At 50.4% G+C, this 19,436-nt stretch overlaps 7 protein-coding genes across 7 annotated transcripts in view; 4 read left to right on the top strand and 3 right to left on the bottom strand.

The window, feature by feature from the left end:
- The window catches only part of EPUS_05155 (uncharacterized protein), a gene marked incomplete at both ends in the record, with an annotated part of 1,161 nt that extends 230 nt beyond the window's left edge, over nt 1-931 (bottom strand). Inside the window, 3 exons of the mRNA XM_007789532.1 lie at nt 1-433; nt 468-662; nt 719-931. The exon at nt 1-433 is cut by the window's left edge and continues 230 nt beyond it. Of these exons, the coding sequence (XP_007787722.1) occupies nt 1-433; nt 468-662; nt 719-931 (841 nt within the window). The remainder of the gene's footprint in view (nt 434-467; nt 663-718) is intronic.
- Nucleotides 932-1,772: 841 nt separating this feature from the next.
- Nucleotides 1,773-4,682, bottom strand: EPUS_05154 (uncharacterized protein; the record flags this gene model as incomplete). Its single annotated transcript, XM_007789531.1, has 1 exon — nt 1,773-4,682. The coding sequence occupies one exon, from the start codon at nt 4,680-4,682 to the stop codon at nt 1,773-1,775; it is 2,910 nt and encodes a 969-aa protein (XP_007787721.1).
- A 650-nt stretch (nt 4,683-5,332) lies between these two features.
- EPUS_05153 (uncharacterized protein) lies at nt 5,333-6,936 on the top strand (the record flags this gene model as incomplete). The annotated part of the gene is made up of 2 exons (XM_007789530.1): nt 5,333-5,697; nt 5,754-6,936. 2 exons carry the CDS (start codon nt 5,333-5,335, stop codon nt 6,934-6,936), a joined length of 1,548 nt encoding a protein of 515 aa, XP_007787720.1.
- A 1,132-nt stretch (nt 6,937-8,068) lies between these two features.
- Nucleotides 8,069-9,217, top strand: EPUS_05152 (uncharacterized protein; the record flags this gene model as incomplete). Its single annotated transcript, XM_007789529.1, has 1 exon — nt 8,069-9,217. One exon carries the CDS (start codon nt 8,069-8,071, stop codon nt 9,215-9,217), a length of 1,149 nt encoding a protein of 382 aa, XP_007787719.1.
- Nucleotides 9,218-9,894: 677 nt separating this feature from the next.
- EPUS_05151 (uncharacterized protein) lies at nt 9,895-13,683 on the bottom strand (the record flags this gene model as incomplete). The annotated part of the gene is made up of 3 exons (XM_007789528.1): nt 9,895-11,036; nt 12,551-13,504; nt 13,560-13,683. The coding sequence occupies 3 exons, from the start codon at nt 13,681-13,683 to the stop codon at nt 9,895-9,897; spliced, it is 2,220 nt and encodes a 739-aa protein (XP_007787718.1).
- A 1,121-nt stretch (nt 13,684-14,804) lies between these two features.
- Nucleotides 14,805-16,027, top strand: EPUS_05150 (uncharacterized protein; the record flags this gene model as incomplete). Its single annotated transcript, XM_007789527.1, has 3 exons — nt 14,805-14,821; nt 14,896-15,005; nt 15,075-16,027. 3 exons carry the CDS (start codon nt 14,805-14,807, stop codon nt 16,025-16,027), a joined length of 1,080 nt encoding a protein of 359 aa, XP_007787717.1.
- Nucleotides 16,028-17,403: 1,376 nt separating this feature from the next.
- EPUS_05149 (uncharacterized protein) lies at nt 17,404-19,267 on the top strand (the record flags this gene model as incomplete). The annotated part of the gene is made up of 2 exons (XM_007789526.1): nt 17,404-17,738; nt 17,785-19,267. 2 exons carry the CDS (start codon nt 17,404-17,406, stop codon nt 19,265-19,267), a joined length of 1,818 nt encoding a protein of 605 aa, XP_007787716.1.
- Between the last annotated feature and the right edge of the window lie 169 nt (nt 19,268-19,436).

Genomic DNA, 19,436 nt, shown 5'->3' with positions numbered 1-19,436 from the left:
CTTGCCACTGCATCAATGCAACAGGCCAGTCGGAGGCGCTGATGCGGAGGAACAGCGGCATGGAATCTGGGATAGTGGCACGCACGAGGTCGACGATCTCGAGCGTGAGGCGGACACGGTTTTCGAAGGAGCCGCCGTATTCGTCTGTGCGCTGGTTGGAGACTGGCGAGGTGAATTCATGCAATAGATAGCCGTGCGCGTTGTGGATTTCGATTACGTCGAAGCCGGCACGGAGGGCGCGCTTGGTGGCTGCTACGAATGCGGCTTTGAATTCTTCGATGTCGGCCTTTGTCATTGCTTTTGGGGTTGGCAGGCGGTCGGAATGTCGGATCGCACTGGGTGCTTTGACGTTGTCTGGCCAGCCGCCGACGATTTCACTCGCTATGTGGGGCGATGGTGCTGGCTTTGCGGCCGGCGTGGCCGAGTTGGATCCCTATCCTTTGGTTTTGAGAATGGGCGAATTCTACGATTCGGCGTAAAGGCGCGATTTGGCTGTCTTTCCAGAGACCGCTGTCTTCTGGCGTGATGCGTCCTTCGGGTTGGACAGCAGTGGCTTCGACGAAGGCAAGGCCGGGCCCACGTTGGATTATGCCGCCCAGGTGGGTGAGGTGCCAGTCTGTTAGGTGGCCGTCTTGGGCAGAGTATTGGCAGAGGGGAGAGAGCTGGAACAGGGGTCAGTGAGGCTGTAATGTTTTCCCCAGGGAAGTTAGGGACTGACAAATATCCTATTATGAAAAGTGAGGCCACGAAGTGTGAGTGGTTGAAAGAGCTTAGGGATGGGCGAGCCATCTGACTGAGGGTCTTTTGCTGCGCCGCTGGAAGGCTCCTGAGCTGGGGTATAGTATGAAATTCCCGGAGCTGGTTTATTCGGAATGTTTGGATAGTTCGGCGCCGCCTTGAAGGCCTCCTTTTCGAGGTTGTGCGATGCCATGACCGAAAGAGATTGATCTTAACAGGGGTTGGGAGAAGGCAGGCAGAAAAGGAGGTGGAAGACAACACAATCGAGGCACAATATGAACAGAGAGAGAGGGAGAGAGAGGGAGGGAGAGGGAGGGGGAGGGGGAGAGGGAAGTAAGGACAGGCTCGTCAGCAAAGATTACCAAGCAAACTGGGGCTTCGATAGAAACATAGAAACGGATCCGCAGGAACTGCCTCCATCTGCAGCATAAGATCGGCGGCGTTGTAAGCAAAACTGAAACCCTACGACAACTTGCCGGTGATAGACCCTACCCATGACAAAAAATGCTCTAACCATCATCCTCACTCTTGTCAGGGGCTAACTGGGCCAGGAACGCAGCATGGCGTCAGCTCGCAAGTTCATGATTGGCGGACAGTGTCAAGCGGGAAAATCATCTAGCCGAGGATAGATCGAGACCATTTTCTGCTTCAGGAATAAGGGCTTGCTTATTGCGTATTGCGTATTGCTTATTGCTTAGCTAAGCGTGGTGTTGAGATACGAGACGAGCGGTACGAGCAGTACGGTTGTGAATAAGCTGATGGATGAGGGCGACAGAGTGCCACGGAGCAACAGCATGCGCTGCTTTGGGTAGTCATGATTGATGCCTTTAACTATCAAGCTCGGGCAGATGTCCCGGGTGGAGAATGCATGTTCTGCCATCTTCTCGACGCTCATGCTAGACCAAGAAAATGCCCGCCATGCCCGCCATGCCCGTCCTTCATGTGCTGCCCATACTCGTACCGTCGCGCCATTGCAATGCAGACTGCTTATAGAAAAAGGAAAATCGTTTCATCAGACATTGCGGCATCATCTTTCAAACATTACCAATAACGACCATGTAGCGCAACTTGCCATCCTTTCCACTCTTGGCCATGCCATCCAAGCCGGTGATCCCATCCTCCAGCACCATCTGACTGCTCTTCCACCCCCAGCTTTGGCTGAAATTAAACTTGTCGGGCGCGCTTTCATAAACACTGAGCATCCGTCCTGCTCTGCTAGGCGAGTAGATTTTGAAATACGTCTTGATCGTTGGGCGAGCATCCACGTATGGCGGCATAGCCGACACGTTGAACTTCTTGCCCGTCTTGAATCGCTCTTCATCCTCTTCCTCGGAATCGATAACATGAGAAGCCGCTTGTCGTTGTGACAGAGACGCCGGCGCACCGCTATCGGGAGTTTGAGATGTCTTCTGCGCCCTGGCAAGAGTGACAGGCCTGCCAGACATGCCTCCATCTCTTCGTGCCGCTGATTCGACTTCCCCCACAAGTGAAGCATCATTGTCCCCAGATACACTGACGTCGTCTTCCATTTCACCTTCCGGCCCGACTGTCGTGTTCGACGAGCGCCATGATTGATGCCTTCGCTCGTTGTTCCTGCGCATCAGCATCTCTCGCTCGAGATGACCGATGCGGTCGTCCACTGTGGCAGAAGCGAGGAGTGCCAGTGGATCATCCGACGGCTCTTTGTCCTTGGCGCGATGAAGGTAGATCCCGAGCTGTTGGTTCTTGGATGTATTGACCCGCTGTATGTACAAATTCCACATACTGCCAGCGTACCACACGGTTTGAGAGTAGACCCGTTTCTTCTCTTTCAGTGTTCGCGGATTTGGGAACTCGGCAGAGAATCGGAATGGTGGGTAGTGGCTGTATCGTGGAATGCTGGATCTGTCGTTGTGGTTGCTGTGGGACGTACCCGGCGGTCCGTCGCCTCCACTGGCTGTAAAATCCATGGCCCATTGCACGTCAGCCGGTTCTAGACTAGCAGATAAACGAGACATGTGTGGGCTCCAACCACTACCTCCGTTTGATGTTGCCGTGAGATATGTTTCGCTAGCACCGCCCATGACGCTTGAGGAATCACTGGTAGGTATCCAAAACTTTCTGGGCCTTCCATTACCATCCCAACTGCCGGACTCCATCTCTAGCTCTTGCTGCATGTGAGACTCTGGCTGCTTTCCTTTTCTGGAGCTGCATTCGACCTCTCTGGAGGAGTGATATTCCTCCTCATCCTGCTGTTCGGCTTCCTTGCTGAGTCCCAGTTCCATTTCGCCCTCCTGTGAATTGACTACCCGCTGCCGAAGTTCCATGGACATCCACAGCGCATCAGAGATTACCTTTTCGGGCAGTACAGGCACAGCAAATATATCCTTCTGCTGTCGGATGCGCTGTAACTGCTCGAACCGTAAGTGCACATAGTGGATTCCCTCATCAAGCAGGACGAGCAGAGGAGCTATATCGGGCGACGTATATAGTCCAATCCATGACTCGTCCTTATCAGCACTGCCACGGCCAGAAATCATTAGATCCCTTCGATACGTCGTATCAAAGCGGACAGCAAAGAAATTGAGCGTGGTTGGCTTCGGTTGCAGGTATCTTCCACTGGCAGAAATCAAGCCAGCCTCGATGGCCCGCGCCTTTAACCGCCGGTTGAGAAGCCTTAAGGCAAGGTACCACCTCTCCCACTCTCCCGGAACAAAAAATGGGTCGCCCCCAACGACTTCCCGAACGATCTCGGAAGGAATGTTGTCCCAATACTCGTAGGCCATCTCCCAACCTTCCCGGCATAACATTGCTTTCGCTGATGCTAGTATACGATCTCCAGCCTTGCCGTAATAATTGCTCGTTACCAACTTGATCAGCGAGTCCAGCTTTGATGGCTGCATCTGGCGTAGCAATATGTCTACACTTGAATCGACCATATTTGACATGTCCAGCCAACAGCTGGTTGCAAAGAGTCCGACAGCCTCCTGCTCTTCGTCAGCAGGGAGATAGCAGCCGTAGACGCGCTTCAGAGCAAGCTCGAAGGCGGCTTTGGTAATGTTGGAATCGATGTCTTCGGGGTGGAGTGTCATTTCCCTAGCCGAGCTTTCCGCCCAAGGCCCTGAAAAGGCAGAGGAGAAGAATGGCACGCGGTCGAGCAAGAGGCGATGGAGCCTATAGCTACTTCCGAAAGCATGGATCGTGATATCCGAGTAACGCCCATCTAATAGCCCTCGTTGCAGAAGGTGCCCAGACAGAGTCGAGACATCGCCATAACTTTTCGGACTGCTCAAGCTCCTGAAATACGATACGTCTCTTGACATACTTTGAGGCGTCCCATTATCCGCAGCAAAAAGCTTTGATAATGTCGTGGACGTGTTGTTCTGCGGACTATCATTGGTGGTGAATTGGGTCGTCGAAGGGTCATCCACATCTTTTTGCAGATTACGCCGCCTGATCGGCACAGGAACGGGTGGAGGATCACTTGATCTAGATGGGTTCCTGCGGCTGGAACCCGCATTGGTCGCAGATAAGGCAGCAAGCGGTCTCGAACTGCTGGAAGGGCCAGCTGAACTTAACGACGCCTGGGCAGTGTTGGCAGACACCGAGGCTGTGGGCGGTCCCGATGAGAATATTGACCTTGAAGGAGTATTGAACAATGATGACTGTGGAGTAGTATCACTAGCTGGGGACGGAGCAGGCAAATGACTGGTCGATGCGGCTATCTGTTGCTGAGCAGGTCGTGAAGCAGAGCTGGTCCGCGGCATAGGCGAGGGCGGCAAGCGGGGGGAATTGGAAGCGGCATGTGGAGGAAGGGGAGAATATGGGGGCAGAATCCACGACGAATCGGCCTGCGGAGGAGGTGAGCGAGTGGAGGATTCCACTTGGGTGCTGACGAGGTCTGCAAGTATATCGCGAAGAGTGCCATCAGAGTCAATGTCATCTGAGCGACCAGCTCCTGCCATGATGGAAAATTGTGCCGAGTCTACTGCTGAGTGGGTTGGCGGGAAGAAGTATAGAGTCTGAGCTGGTCGAAAATAGATCAACCTAGGCGCAGGGCGAGTGGGAGAAAGGGTCACGCGGTGAGATTGTCTTAATCGAGTATCGGGCTACAATGGGATATAGCCTCAGAGTCTGTAAATTCAGCTTTTTCGATGTGGAGAGGTGGTGGGTGTGCGGTGAGTCCAAGGCGTGCCAATTGGCCCCATGCAGGAAAGCAGGGAGGGAAGCGGCCAGCCACGGGATGGTCAAGTGCTTGTTGAGTATCACAGGTCACAATCTCAAAACCAGTGCAAGAAACACCACCGAGAAAGAAGTTTGGTAGAAGATTGGGGAGGTTGAGGAGGTTGGCTGTCAATTTTCATCGTGTGTAGTAGTGGGTCCGTATTTGATTGAGGATTTGAAGCAGGCAAAGAAAATTGGCCAACTGACCTCGGATCGTCAAGGGCCAGATGAGTCTCCACACTAAGCAAGGAATCAAGATGGGGGAGGGCCCGATGATCGACTTGCAGGGTGTCATCGTTGCCTAATTACACCCGACTGGCCGTGAGCACATAGCGGTGCGAGTACCTTTGTATGGTCCTCCGGTCCATCGTACTGGAAGTGTGCCTCCACAATGCCACCACCGTTGCCGTCGTCATTTCTACAAGCTCTACGCCGAGCAGCTCCGTTGCTATCTCGCCAGCTATTCCCATCTCAGCGATGTCTTCAATTGTCCACCAGAGCAATCCCATCCCCCAGACCTCTAAGAGGTGTGCCCTCGCGCCCCAAGCAGCAGATTGGCCCTCTTGTGGGAAGGATTCAACGTCTCTCTACTGCTGCAACTTTCGAGACTACTTTACCGGCTGCGGGCAAGCTCAACTCAGCGTCACGTTTCCCAGATTCAAGCTCTAGTGCTGTTGCCTATTGGCTGCTGGGAAGCGCAGCCAGTGTGTTTGGCATTGTGGTTTTTGGCGGCCTTACCCGTCTTACCGAATCCGGGTTTGGATCCAATCAGGTCTATCACTATGGAAATCATCGCTGACGGCTTCATCTAGGTTGAGCATCACAGAATGGAAGCCGGTAACAGGGTCCTTACCTCCACTGTCAGAAGCAGACTGGGCCTCCGAGTTCTTGAAATATCAGTCTTCCCCCGAATTTCACCTGCTCAATCCGCATATGACGCTCGATGAATTCAAGAGCATATACTGGATGGAATGGGTCCACCGCCTCTGGGGTCGCGCAATCGGCATTACCTTCGTCCTTCCAGCTATCTATTTTGTTGCGCGCCGTCGTGTCTCCAAGCCCATGATGCTCAGACTGGCCGGCATTGCTGGGCTGATTGGCTTTCAGGGCTTCATCGGCTGGTGGATGGTGAAATCTGGGTTAAAGGACGACCTCTTCGCCTCAGGTTCTCATCCCAGGGTCTCCCAATACCGACTCACCGCTCATCTCGGGGCTGCTTTCCTCTGCTACACCGCCATGCTCTGGAATGGCCTGTCTATCCTTCGAACCAACAAGCTTCTATCAATGAACCCCACAATGGCCTCTCAGACGCTTGCCTCACTTTCCTCTCCGCAATTGAAGATCTTCAAACGTTGCGTGGCAGGTCTCGCTCTCCTCGTCTTCACAACCGCCATGTCTGGTGGTCTCGTGGCTGGCCTGGACGCAGGGCTGATCTATAATGAATTTCCCAAGATGGGTCTCGGCCTCACGCCGCCGAAATCTGAACTTTTTGACAAGTTCTACTCCCGCGATCCAGATCAGAAGGACCTTTACTGGCGGAATGCGCTGGAGAACCCGTCGCTGGTACAACTGGACCATCGCATTCTAGCTACAACTACGTTCACTTCTGTGATGGCTCTGTGGGCCTACAGCAAATTCTCCCCAACCATACGCGCGTTCTTACCTAGAGCCGCCAAACGTGGAGTGCATGGCGTTGTAGGCTTCGCCTGGTTGCAGGTAATTCTCGGCATCAGCACTCTGATCTATCTGGTCCCATTGCCATTGGCAAGCGCACACCAGGCAGGAAGCTTGGCTCTGTTGACCTGGACGCTCGTTTTGGGCAGTCGAGTGTGGTATCCGTCGAGAGCAGCTCAACTGTTTGCACAGAGGCTGGGTACGGTGAGGTCTACTGGTGTAGGCGGCGGGACTGCAGGCGTTGGCAACGGTCTTCCACTTGGGACAGTCGCTGCAGCGAGGACTGGCAGGCACTTCCTGAAGAGACCGGAGATGGTATAGCACCAAAGGCATTCCATTGTCAAGTTATCACGCATATAGCAAAAGAACTTGATGCATAAGAACCGGACGAATTATGTTTATGCCGAACGGGCTACGTATCATGTGACTGATAGAACAAACCACTCATAGAAGAACTCATCAGAAACACTCTCGCACTCGGATCTCTCAAGGTCACTCTTTCTCGCCATGCCGGAACATTCCCATCACCGAAGACAGTAACCTCAGTCTGTACAGACTGGATATGTGACAAGGAGTAAGGCAAGTCAATAAGAGCGTACGTAGCAGTGGTGATTCCAAGACGTTTACGGAGTTAATACGGAGTAGTCATTTGGGAAATGAGCCAAGCTGGAGCTTCGTCAGCTGCTTCAAAGCAGGAAGAGGCCCTTTTAAAATAATGCTAGAAATAATGCTAGGAGAGCCATCAAAGTGCGCTTACGGGGTAAACTAAGCATAATCATAAGAGTGCTTACGTACTACGTAGTAGAATGTACAGGGATATGCAGCTTAGTCGTCCATGACCCAATGAAATTTTATTATCTACATCGTATTTTGCTGAAAATATGATCATAATATGATCAAAATATGCTTCTCTTCTCGTATTAGTATGGTCATCATCTGACAAAATAGCTGCCATTTCCACTAACGGCACTTAGCTCATATCTTTATGTAGTAATTACTAGTACTAGCTACCCCTTCGCCTGGTAAGTGGGTGGATTCGAATTCCTTTTTTAGCAACGTGCATTGCCTTGGCGGCAGTTTGGTACTTTGCAGTTTGCTGCTCCCCCAACACCAAAGCTAAGCTACAACACTACTATGCTGTGCCACTGCGACTCTTCTGAAACCCGAGATTCCACAAACGCTCGCCTCATGGGCAAGTCTTCCTTGTTCACCGCATCATGATTTGATAGGCCTCCATCTGCCTTTGTTGTAAACAATGCCTCCGCTGCATTACGTATCATCTTTCTTTTGTCCTTTCCCGTCTCTCCTAAAAAACGCGACTTTCCATTCTGTTTGGGTTCCATCCTCCTGTTTTGTCGGTTTTAGGGGAATCAAGTGCCATCTGGATAAGTGTTGAACGTTTGCTACTTTTTTGGGCCACACTCCCTTCACCACCAATCTTCTCCTCGACAAAATGCAATGCCTGGCCGTACTAGCTACACTTCTCGCCCTCACCTCCGCAGCCGCAGCCGTGTTGGAACCTCGCCAGACTACGGCCTGTAATAACTCACCCGATCTGTGTTCCAGATCATACTCTGCAATCACCCATCTCGGTGCTCATAACAGTCCTTTCCTCCGCGATGCCTCCACGAGCTTCTCTACGTCCGGCAATCACTATTTCAATTCTACGATTCAACTCGACGCTGGCGTTCGGATGTTGACGGCCCAAGTCCATCGGTCAGACCGAGGATGGCTGCTTTGCCACACGTCGTGCGATCTGATGGATGCTGGCTTGCTCAGTGACTGGCTAGGCGAGGTTAAAATATGGATGGACAACAATCCGTCAGACGTTGTTTCGCTTCTCCTGGTCAACTCTGATAATGCAACACCTGGCGACCTCGCTACGGAGTTTACCAGATCGGGAATCACAGAATACTCCTATACCCCACCTTCATCGACTGCCCCTCAGATTACCTGGCCCACGCTACAGGACCTCATCTCCGCCAACACTCGTCTGATGACCTTCGTTGCCTCACTAAATCCCAGCCAAGTCGATAGCACTAACGCGTATCTCATGGATGAGTTCACATTCATCTTCGAGACCGCTTTTGATAATACCGATCCGAGCAACTTCACCTGCACGGCCGACCGCCCGTCTAGTCTTCGTGGCCGGACTGCAGAAGCCGTCTCCTCTGGTAGAATGCCACTGCAGAACCATTTTCTCTACGATACCCAGCTATTTGGCATTGAAGCTCCCGATGAGGCGAACATCACAAGCACGAATGCACCAGCCGACAGACCAGGCAATATGGGTGACGCAGCAGAGGCCTGCCGGAGGGAATGGGCTAAGCCACCGGTCTTTATCCTAGTTGATTTCTTTGATCAGGGGCCCGCCATTGCAACAGTCGACCGGTTGAATGGTGTCACAAATCCGATAGGGCGAACTCCGCCTCCAGCAAGAGATACGATGACCAGTGGCGCAGGCAGCTCGCGCGCCTTGCCCCTGGGCTTGGTCACCCTTGTGAATCAAGTCAAAAATGGTGCCAATCCGAATCTGGGGGAATGGATATGGGCTGCTGCAGATTGGAGTAAGACTTTGGGCGGTTGGGATACAAGCCCATGACCCTACTTGTTGGCTCTTTTTTCGCATTTTGGCATGACCAAATACAGTATTAGAAGCCTAGAAGCATAGCGACGGTGTTTGAGCGGGTGGCTTTGCACATGTTTTTTTGAGACAATCTTTCCCTGCTGGGGCCAGAAATCTTAGGATTTAGATCAACAGACCCGTTACATAGAACTTGTGTGCAAGTGAACGTATAAATGAAAATAATATTTCAAATGGAGGTTCAGCTATCTGATCACCGATAATCATTGGGGATGTTTGTTTATCTCGTCGAATCGCTAAGTCAAAGCAGATTACACGGGATGATGTACCTTAATGTATGTCAGAGAAACAACCGAAGCTAAGTTACTTACTCTGTACCAAGCATAATGTCCATAACAGTCATATCCATTCATTTTAGATGCACTGGGGAAAGCAGCGCTCCCCCGAATGACATATCGTGAACTGTGATTTGAACGTGAAACGCTTTATCAAGGGCGCAAGGCGGACAAGAGTATTTTCAAACAAGAATGATATTCTATGAAGAGCTTTACGAATACAGATCCACTGATATCCCATCTTCGAGGCAAGAAAATGGATACAAGAGTAAAGGGCTTATCCGTAAATGTTGACTTCAATCTCCAATTGACGCGTTTGAGTACATTGAGGTATTACGAAACATCGTGAGCCTGGATTTGTCATATGCTGGACATTGTACGTGTAAGAGGCATCGGAAAACGATGAGGTGAGGCTGGGTTGGAGGGATCTACATGGTCAGATGCAACAGAACTGCGCCTAATGCTGTCGGTGCGAATCCTAGGTCCTTCTTCCTCTGAGTGAATCTCTTTTCGGTCAGCGTATGATCTCGATCTCAACTGACTCCTCATCACATCCAGCTCCTGGTCCTTTCCACGAAGGTTATATGCCAGGTGATGAGTCTCCTCCGTGAGGTGACAGATTTCTCGGTCTCTTCTTCGCACACGTGCCTGGACATCCGCTATCCGCTGCTGAAACTCATGTTTTTCTGCCGCACGTAGCGCCCGTTCGTGCTCTATTGCCTTGATCAATCGTCTATACTTCTCGGGCTTCCCTTTCTCAAGAGCCTGATGGCTGATTCGAAGCTTCCTCAGATCGCCGCTTGCACTCTTCATCTTCGTCCGGTAGCGATCTTCCTCCACGCGAAGCATTTCGACTGTTTCCATATCACGCTCCTCCTGCGCAAGGTCTGCGCTCCGCTGCACCTCGTCTAACTCATTCTCATACTTCTTGCAAGATTCTACAAGGCTTTGTTGCAGATAAGCGCCGGCCACCGTCTCGTTCAGATCAAGATGGTGATCCACCATCTGCTGTTGGATGTCAAGGGCAACCTTGGTCTTCTTATCGATCAAATGATTCACAATCACTCTGGCCGACTTTGGGTTACCCATGTGCCGGGCGAGTGTGCTTCCGTTCCTTTCCATTTCACCCCAGTATTTATCATCGTTGGCAAGGGCATCTAATCTTTCGTTCCCAATATCATCTCCTGTTCGACCTGGTGGGAGAGCATCCCACATCGTTGTTACCAACATGACATTCGAAAATGCATGCCTTCCACATAGTTTCTTAAAAAGTGTCAAATTCTTCATGGCTGACCCTTGCATCCTCACGTCCGTTATTCTGTGCAGGTAAATCAGGCCGTTGAGTAAAATGCCCCTACTGTAGAGCTTGTTGAAACAAAATGCTATGTCTATCAATACTTCAGAGTCCGAGCGGGTAGTGTCATCAAATCCCGGGGTATCAATGAGATATCCAGGATGACCACGGTCATCGCGAAAGGTGTAAACTTTGACATTGGCCGTACCTTCTCGAAGTCAGACAAGACACGCGCTTCTAGAAGCCAATACCATCTGGTGTCACCCACATGATTTCAATGAATGTCCTACTTCCACTGAGTCATCTGTGAGCAATGAAATGAAGGAGCTTTTGCCAGATCCCGTCATGCCTACAATGGCAATTACGACAGCATCATCTCTAGATGCCACAACATGAGCATTGATCAGCTACACCATGTATTTGAGACGCAATCACTTACGGAAAGGCCTGCTCCATCTCAAATTTCCCACCCATTCCGCAACTTGACTCATGAGGAATCTGGCTCATGCTCTGACCTGCACCCGGCTCTGTTGGAGTTTGGTATGGAATTGATCGCTCAGATGAACAGGGTCAAAATAGCCCCCTCCTTAGATAGCTCCTAGCTGAAGGGTACTACTGGGCACGAGTTACATCCCGGCAACATTTCCCATATCTTGGCATTGCTGCTGGACTCCGAGTCCGGAGCTGAGATCACTCGCCGCCACCTTGTCTTACAGCAGTACTTGGCAGAGCGACACAGCAAATTGGCGGCCAGTGCAAGCCCAAGGCCTTCTTGCACGACGCCCATACGCACTGCCACCACAAACAAAAGCACACGACCCGCCGTAACATTCCGCACTGCCCATCAGTTGGGCTGGTCGTCTTTTGGGCTTCTGCCTCGTATGCACTTTCGTCACACCAAGACCAATCGCTTGGCAGTACTTGCTTAGGATTCGACAGCCTGTCGTGGAACTGCCGACGTGGCTTGAGGCGGCGACTCTACGAGTGGGATCTACTACGTAGGTAGAGCACTAACTCACGGAAAGTGGTTGGACAGATATCGGCACAAGTATCAATTGGATACGACTGAGCACGCCCCGCTAGTACGCAGATGCTCTCCAGAAGTGATGGGTGAAGATAAAACATCCATTCAACTGGTCACTGGACCATTGAATGAGAGTCCGCGAAACCTCATCTGGAACAGGTGAGCCATCATGCATTTCTTGTCAGGCATTCAAATTGGCCTGGTCAGACTTTGGCCTTGGTACGATTGAGCAGGAGATAGTTAAGGCGATCAAAACTTCTGCATATTATTTAACGACAGTCTTCCATGATGAGCTCATGTCTCTACTCTATGAGATCTCATTTACTATGACTACAGCTTGCTTTGTCTGACGATAGGATGTCGATATGACAACCTGCACTCCTCCCGTAACGCTCGAATTGCCAACCAGCCCGCCGCCACCGATAATACGCCTGGCTAAGTATTGATCAAGTATGCCCGAATATGCCAGTAGTACCAATATCGCTCTTTACATTGTCTTACAACCACCTACATCCAATGGCGATTGGGGTTGCAGCTGGGGATGCGTTGGCTCTCTGCAGCCCTTGGGACCACATTTGCTACACAGAACGTACTGGTCGTTCTTGCAAAGGCAGCAGTCTAAGATTTGATATGTCAGTCAACGAGTTACCGGGTGGTCCCTGTCGTCACAGGTAAGAGATATGATGAAGTTTACTTACGGTAGTAGTCTGTGTAGTTGGTATACAGACTATGGAGGCGGCAACCACACCCGTCACAACGACGCTTCTCAACGTTTCGCAATTTGCAACGATGGCTGTCGACATTCCCTTGAGGCGGCTCTCGACATCCAGGGTCCTCATGTAAAGTGTATAACTTTTCCTGTTTTCGAGCCCAACGTAATTCCTCCAGCTCCCGCTCCTGGCGCTCCACTTCTCTCTTCTGCTGTTCTATCCTGGCCTGATGCCGCTTATCTTGACGCTCCTCCTCATCTTGAACTTTCCGAGCGGCTTCACTGCGTTTCTTTTCGGCCTCCCGGCTCTGCTGTCTAAGCTGCTCTCTTATCTCATTTTCTCTTCGAAGGATTTCCGCTGATCGTCGATTATACTCCCTTTCAATCTCCTGGTCGAACTCCGTCTCATACTCTGCGACTACTCGGTGAGATGCCGCAATATCTCCGACTGACCTGCCTGCTTGCATCTGCTTTTGCGCTTCAAGGACCGACCTGTTCTTCCGAGCGAGAGACAGAAGTAATCTCCTAGAAGACTCTTCGTCCTCGTCGAGACGTACCAGCTGGGATCCCCTCTCCACTAGTTGGCCCCAGAATTCATTGTTATCGCGAAGCTCCTTCTCCCGTTGCGCGCCCAGTGCAGGATTGATGCTGCACCAGAATGTCGTGGCTAGGACCACATTCTCATAAAACGCTGGACCACAAAGCCTTCGGAACATGCGCATGTTTGAAAGAGCTGAGCCCTGCATTCTTGGATCGATGATACGATGAAGGTATAAAATTCCACTAAGCCTTGTACCTTTTCGGAACGAGGCTCCGAGCCACATAAGTATCTTGCTGAGTATGATCTCGTCGCTGTCTCTGTTGTCATCGAATCCTGGGGTGTCGACAAGAACAAAATTGATGCCTCGGTAATGGAATCTATATGACTGGACTTCTTCGGTAGCTACACGGGAATGCTGTCAGTGCTTTGGGTCAGCAAATAGCATCGGTCAACTAACCACAAGCGAGTGAGTGGCCGATCAAGATGTCTCTGCGACCAGTCACCCTTTTGATGTAAGAGCTTTTCCCAGCTCCAGTAGCACCCATCACAGCAATCACAACATCGGAACCTTCACGGTCCATATTTCTGCGGCGCTCCCTGGCTACCTCGCTTCGCCTAGTTTCTAGTGGATTGGAGGAATGGAGATGGATTCTACTTGGCGTGAACAGCCTCGTGAACGGCTCGAGTCAAGCAATGACCATAAAGACAGTCAACTCAGGTAACAACAGGGATTGAAAGATCCAGCCATGCAAAGACAGAGGACATAGCTATACTCGCGCGGAATCAAATAAGAGAGTGAGGCAATGCCCGAGGCTGCTCAACTAAGTCCCTGGATTAAAAGAATTGACAATACACAGCCAGAAATGACACTTCATGTCCACTTAGACATTCGATGTTATGATGGAGCCTCTTATTACTGTGGTGGCTGAGCATCCACCACGTTCGTTACGGAAGAGCCACCTCAAGATTCAAGTCACCGTATTTCGGCTTGGGACGGAGCTCTAGAGGGTGTATCAGGAGCATGCTGCTTTGGAATGTGTTTGTGAATACAGTCTGGTGGAAAGCGTCGTCGTGTAATGCAACAGTCCACACCAGTTACTGGCTGCGCCATCTTGGCTTCATAGCCACTCCCCAAAGGCTTGCCGCGTAGAGCAAGAGGCCACGGCCTGGTTTCATATTTTCGTGTCACTCTTGGCATTCTGTGGGTGTGGTAAACAGATGCAAAGAGCGCCACGATCATGAAGTCGGGCTTTCGGGCCCCCAAGCTAACGAGCGTTCGTCTACCCACAGCGACACACACGGAAGTAATGTGCATACTGAACCTGTGCACGTGCAGTACTTTTGAGGCTAGCCTGATGAAACCAATTGCCTTATAGCGGCTGTGCTTTCTTGCGGCTCCCCTTTTGAAAGGTCTCATAGCCCAGGATGACCTTTGAAAGCTACGCCGCTAAGATGGCTTGCAGGAAAAAAGGGCAGCCATGTGTGTGGGCATTGCTTGCGACGAGGCTGAAATTTGTGCACAAGACGTATGCTTATCTTCAGAAAATTCCCTCAGAGTCATGATTTATTTCTCAATCACTCGGCTCTTCCAACATTTACCATATAAATTAGCCGCCTACTCCTTGATCTATCTCAGGCGGCTCCTCAAAAAACACATTACTCAAAGACACTGAAGTATTAATTTGCATTCATGCCAGCGGTTATGGACTATGACTTGAGGTTCGTGATGTCCTTGAGGCCTCTGTTCAACGCGAGGCAGGTCGGTACCAGCCCATGCTAACGTGTTCGACCAGACCCGACGATACTGTGATCGCCCTCATGGGCATCACAGGTGTGGGGAAGAGCACCTTTATACAGTATTTTACTGATGACATTGTGGAAGTGGGCGGGTCTCTGGAATCTTGTAAGCTGATCACGACTCAGCGATTGCTTCAAGAATGAAGCCGTAGAGACTCATTGGAGATTGTCATAGGTACCGCTGCGGTGGGCATATACCGATGCTACACCAACTCAATCGGCAGGTTTTACCTTATCGATACCCCTGGATTCGACGATACGCACAAATCTGATACCGACGTTCTTCGTGAAGTCGCGTTTTGGCTCAACGAAGCTTACCGACGCGACGTCAAATTGACTGGAATCATTTACCTGCATCGCATCAATGATGTGCGAGTGGGCAATGCGGCAATGAAGAATCTTCGAATGTTCAAAAGGCTTTGCGGAACCGAGAGTCTGGCGAGTGTGGTCCTTGCTACCACTTTCTGGGACAATGGACCAGACTTTCAAAAGTATCTTCAGCGAGAACATGAGTTGAAAACGAAAGACGACTTTTGGAGGGGCATGATCCAAAATCAGAGCAAGGTATTTCGCCAGGACAATGGACGCATATCCGCAACACGCATCATTGAGTATCTGGTTCGACGAGACCGTGGACCCACGAGAAGTCGCCCGACATTGGATATCCAGAAACAAATGGTTGACCAAAGGAAGCCCTTGGATGAGACCGGAGCTGGCCAGGAAGTACAGGTCTGGCTTACACAACAGCGGGAAGCATATGAGAGGAAGCTCGCGCTGATGAGGGTGGAATGGGAGCAAGCTCTCCGGGAAAGAGATAAAGAATGGCAGAGGGACCTGAACAGGAATATCCAAGAGATCGAGGCGAAAATCAAGCGAGACGAAGAAGATAAGATCAGATTACGGGCTGATAATGCTGCGTTACATCAAGAGCATGAAGAGCTCTTAAGAGCGAGGGCGAAGCAAATCGCCGATCAACTTGAGCATGAGCGTGCTTTGCAACAGCAGAATGCTTCACATGCGCAGGAATTGCAGCAAGCCATTGACGCGGGAGAAGAGCACAGGAAGAAGCTAGAGATCCAAAAGAGGAAATATCAGCAGCTGGTGAATTACAGATGCACGGTGATGTGAGGGTACGCCCGTTGTCCAGAGACCGACTTGGTCTGCGGCAAGCAACTGTCATTTATGATGTATTTTTTTCTAGCGTCTGGTTTGCCCTTGATTCTCTTCCACTGATGTACGGAGTATGGGAGTATGAGAGGCACGAATGGTAATAGGGTTATAACGGCTCGACAGGATAAAAGTGATGATTGGCGCAAAATTTTGGTAGTCAAAAATTGTAATTCAAAACCGCATGATGCTTGAGCCAGCTCGCTTTTTAAGCTGCTGTTTGCCATGAGATTTGTGCTCAGAGTCAGACATTCTTAGGGCCATCAACAAACCGTTTTCAACAACACGTAATGCTCAGTCCTTCCAATCAGCACGAAGGATGACCTTTCTAGAGGTGATAGGATTGGCCGTTCTGATAGTCCCCGATCTCCAGGCACTATCAGATCTCTCAGCAGATCAAAAAAATCATTGCAGAAACAAATGAGCGTCGAACAAAAATAATGGCAGCTCTTAAAGGAAAAATTTAGCGAAATTTATATATATCATCTGACCTTAGAATTTTAGTGTGTTGTCTCTCTAAAGGATTTTTCCAAAAATTAGCTATATGTACGGCACAACATACTCTTTCGAAGCAGTACGTAACTGAAGCTTGAGTAGGTTTAGGTAACATTAGTTTCTGACTGAGTAATTCGTAGGACGATTGGAGGCCGCATGATTGTAATAGGTAGCAGGGATGAAAATACATCAGGCTTGTCGAAATGATAAAATGATTTTGGCTAGTATGAAACTGTTGCTACAGTAGGTACTTTACATAGAATAGGCTTCAGTCATACAAAATAAGGAACTTGCTCGTGGTACCATATCCTCCACCCAAATCCGGAGTCATCTGATCCATGAAAGCTGGCTGACACTATCACCCCATCTCTACTCATATATCAGATCAACTTGCCCTTCTTTCCATACTCTCTTCGGGCTTGCCCAGGCTGCACCCACGCGCAATCATTTGGGGTTCAGGGCAATTGGATCTTGTGTCCTAATACCCGTATAGTCGGACATAAGATTTTTTCCCCCTAGTTGCTAGTTACACATTACTGTACTCCGTAGAGATGATTTATTTAGTAATTCTGCATGACGCTGACTGCTTGGCCCTCACAACAATCGATTTACAATGTTGCAACATCATTTTCATCGGACTATAAGCGAGTGCAAAGCTACTTCTCTGTCTCTCGATTCATACATCTGATCCTGTCACGTGTACGTTGTAACACAAGCCTTGGGGTCGACTTCTACCCCGGTCGTGTCACGCGAGCCATACGGACAATGACCATCCCACGATAGGCGGCTACATCAAACAACAACATCTTTTCTCTCTGTCAGACTCATGCACTACTGTCGACATGGCATTCAGCTTCAATTGGTCGCCTTTGACCGCCGACGCATCATTCTATGCGAGAGCTCAAGAACTGTTGACGACCGCGTTGAATAAGTCGCCAAAACCACCGATCATCGTCGACGACATCTTGGTCAACGAGCTTAACCTAGGCCATGTACCTCCTGAGCTTGAGATTCTGGAGATTGGGGATCTGGCCGAAGACCGATTTCGAGGCATCTTCAAAATGAGCTACAATGGGGATGCATTCTTGACCCTGAAGACCAAGGTCCAAGCAAACCCGCTGAATACGTACCTGTTGACGCGGCCTTCGTTTGCTTCCCCACAACCTCTGGCAGCAGCGTGAGTGGCAGCACTTGCAGTCAAAAAAGCTATTAACGTCAATCAGGACCGGCCTCACCATACCTCTACAGATCACATTGTCTGAGATAAAACTATCGGGCTTCATCATACTTGTCTTCTCGAAACAGAAAGGCCTGACATTAGTATTCCGAAATGACCCTCTTGAGTCGCTCAAGGTTTCGTCCACCTTCGATTCAATACCATTCGTTAGGGACTACCTGCAGAAGGAGATTGAAGGCCAACTGCGGATCCTGCTTATGGATGAGCTGCCAGCCATAATACATCGTTTATCCCTTAGACTATGGGTGCCAGAATATCGCGCAAGAGAGGAGCAGGAGACATCGGAGGCTTCTACATTATCTCAGGAAGAGCCCATCATTGACCCATTTGCTTCTCCTCCCCAAGATCCTGTGGACTCCCATGGTCATAAGCTAAATCCATCCGAGATCGCCTCGTTATCGATAGAGACAGGCATAGAGACACAATCGTTGTTCTCGCAAAAGAATCTGCTACGCCTCGCGACCCTTACCGATTCACACAGAACGCTTTCCCTCTTCACGCCTTCATTTCAAGATGTTGTTTTCCGGGCTTGGGCAGGTCCTACGGAACGCGGGGAAGTTGGAGGACTACGATCGCCAGCTATCACACCAGCCTTGTCACGGAGTCACTCGTACTCTGCCAGCGCTAGTACAACTTACACATCCGACAGTGCCTCTCAAAGCAGGCCAGGCTTACAGAGCTTCGGATCGCATTCCTATGGTCTCGGTATGGGAGCGAGCCGGCAATCAAAGGGACACGGAGCTCGTCAGCGAAAGAAGCGCGTAGTAAATCTGCGGAAGAAGCCTCAGACGAACGAGAATGCATCTGTTAGTGAAGATGGATCAAACTTCACTGATAGTGCTAGTGTGACGGACAGCACTGGTGATGCACCTTCCATATTCTCTGCACCTCCTGCTCTGGCGCATGAGCCCCGTGACGAGGATGTCGACCCTGTAACACCGCAGCGGAGTCCATATGCAACGATAAGGCAAGGGAAGCGTGCCATTAGTGGCTTAAGCGATCAGACATGTGTCGGACGGGGCACTGAGGGATCGCAGCAAACACGTCGAAATTTAGCCGGTGCATTTATTACCAATATGCCTGATACCAGCCTTAACGTGAAGCGGGATACACTTAGCGATAAACGTGGTTGGGAATCCAAGCTGGAGCCACTGAATGATCTCGACGCAACCCCACGAGCATCAATGGTACTTCCTGAAAAGCCCAGTTTGACGCATACTCAGCAGCAAGCTCGTGTTGCCTCTGCCTACAAAGAGAAGCATCAGGAAGCTGGACCTTCATCTGCTGGTCAGAATGCTCCGCTTCCCAATTTCCTACAATTTATCACTGACCCAGGAAACGGGGGCACCATAGTGGAGCAGGCGTGGATGGTGAAGATGGCTGGTGAGATTGCCCGACGATATCAGGAGGAACGAGAGAAAATCAACATGGCTGGTGACGCTGAAGCCCCTCCTGCTTATGTTGGATAAAAAGGGTTGTCCGGGGCCTCCAATCCGTGTTCCCCTCTTACAGCTTTTCGCTCTCGCTTCATGAAAACTAGCATTGCACGGTCGAAGTGGCAATCCCAGGCATGCCACGATGAAATGATTGTATTGGCGCCTTTGATATCTTCAGATGCTCTTGGGATCCAATAGGAAG

This window comes from Endocarpon pusillum, assembly GCF_000464535.1.
Source record: "Endocarpon pusillum Z07020 unplaced genomic scaffold scaffold1122, whole genome shotgun sequence".
Lineage (NCBI taxonomy): Eukaryota > Fungi > Ascomycota > Eurotiomycetes > Verrucariales > Verrucariaceae > Endocarpon > Endocarpon pusillum.
Note: the sequence above shows the minus strand (reverse complement) of the source record. Positions and strands in the feature narration are given on the sequence as shown.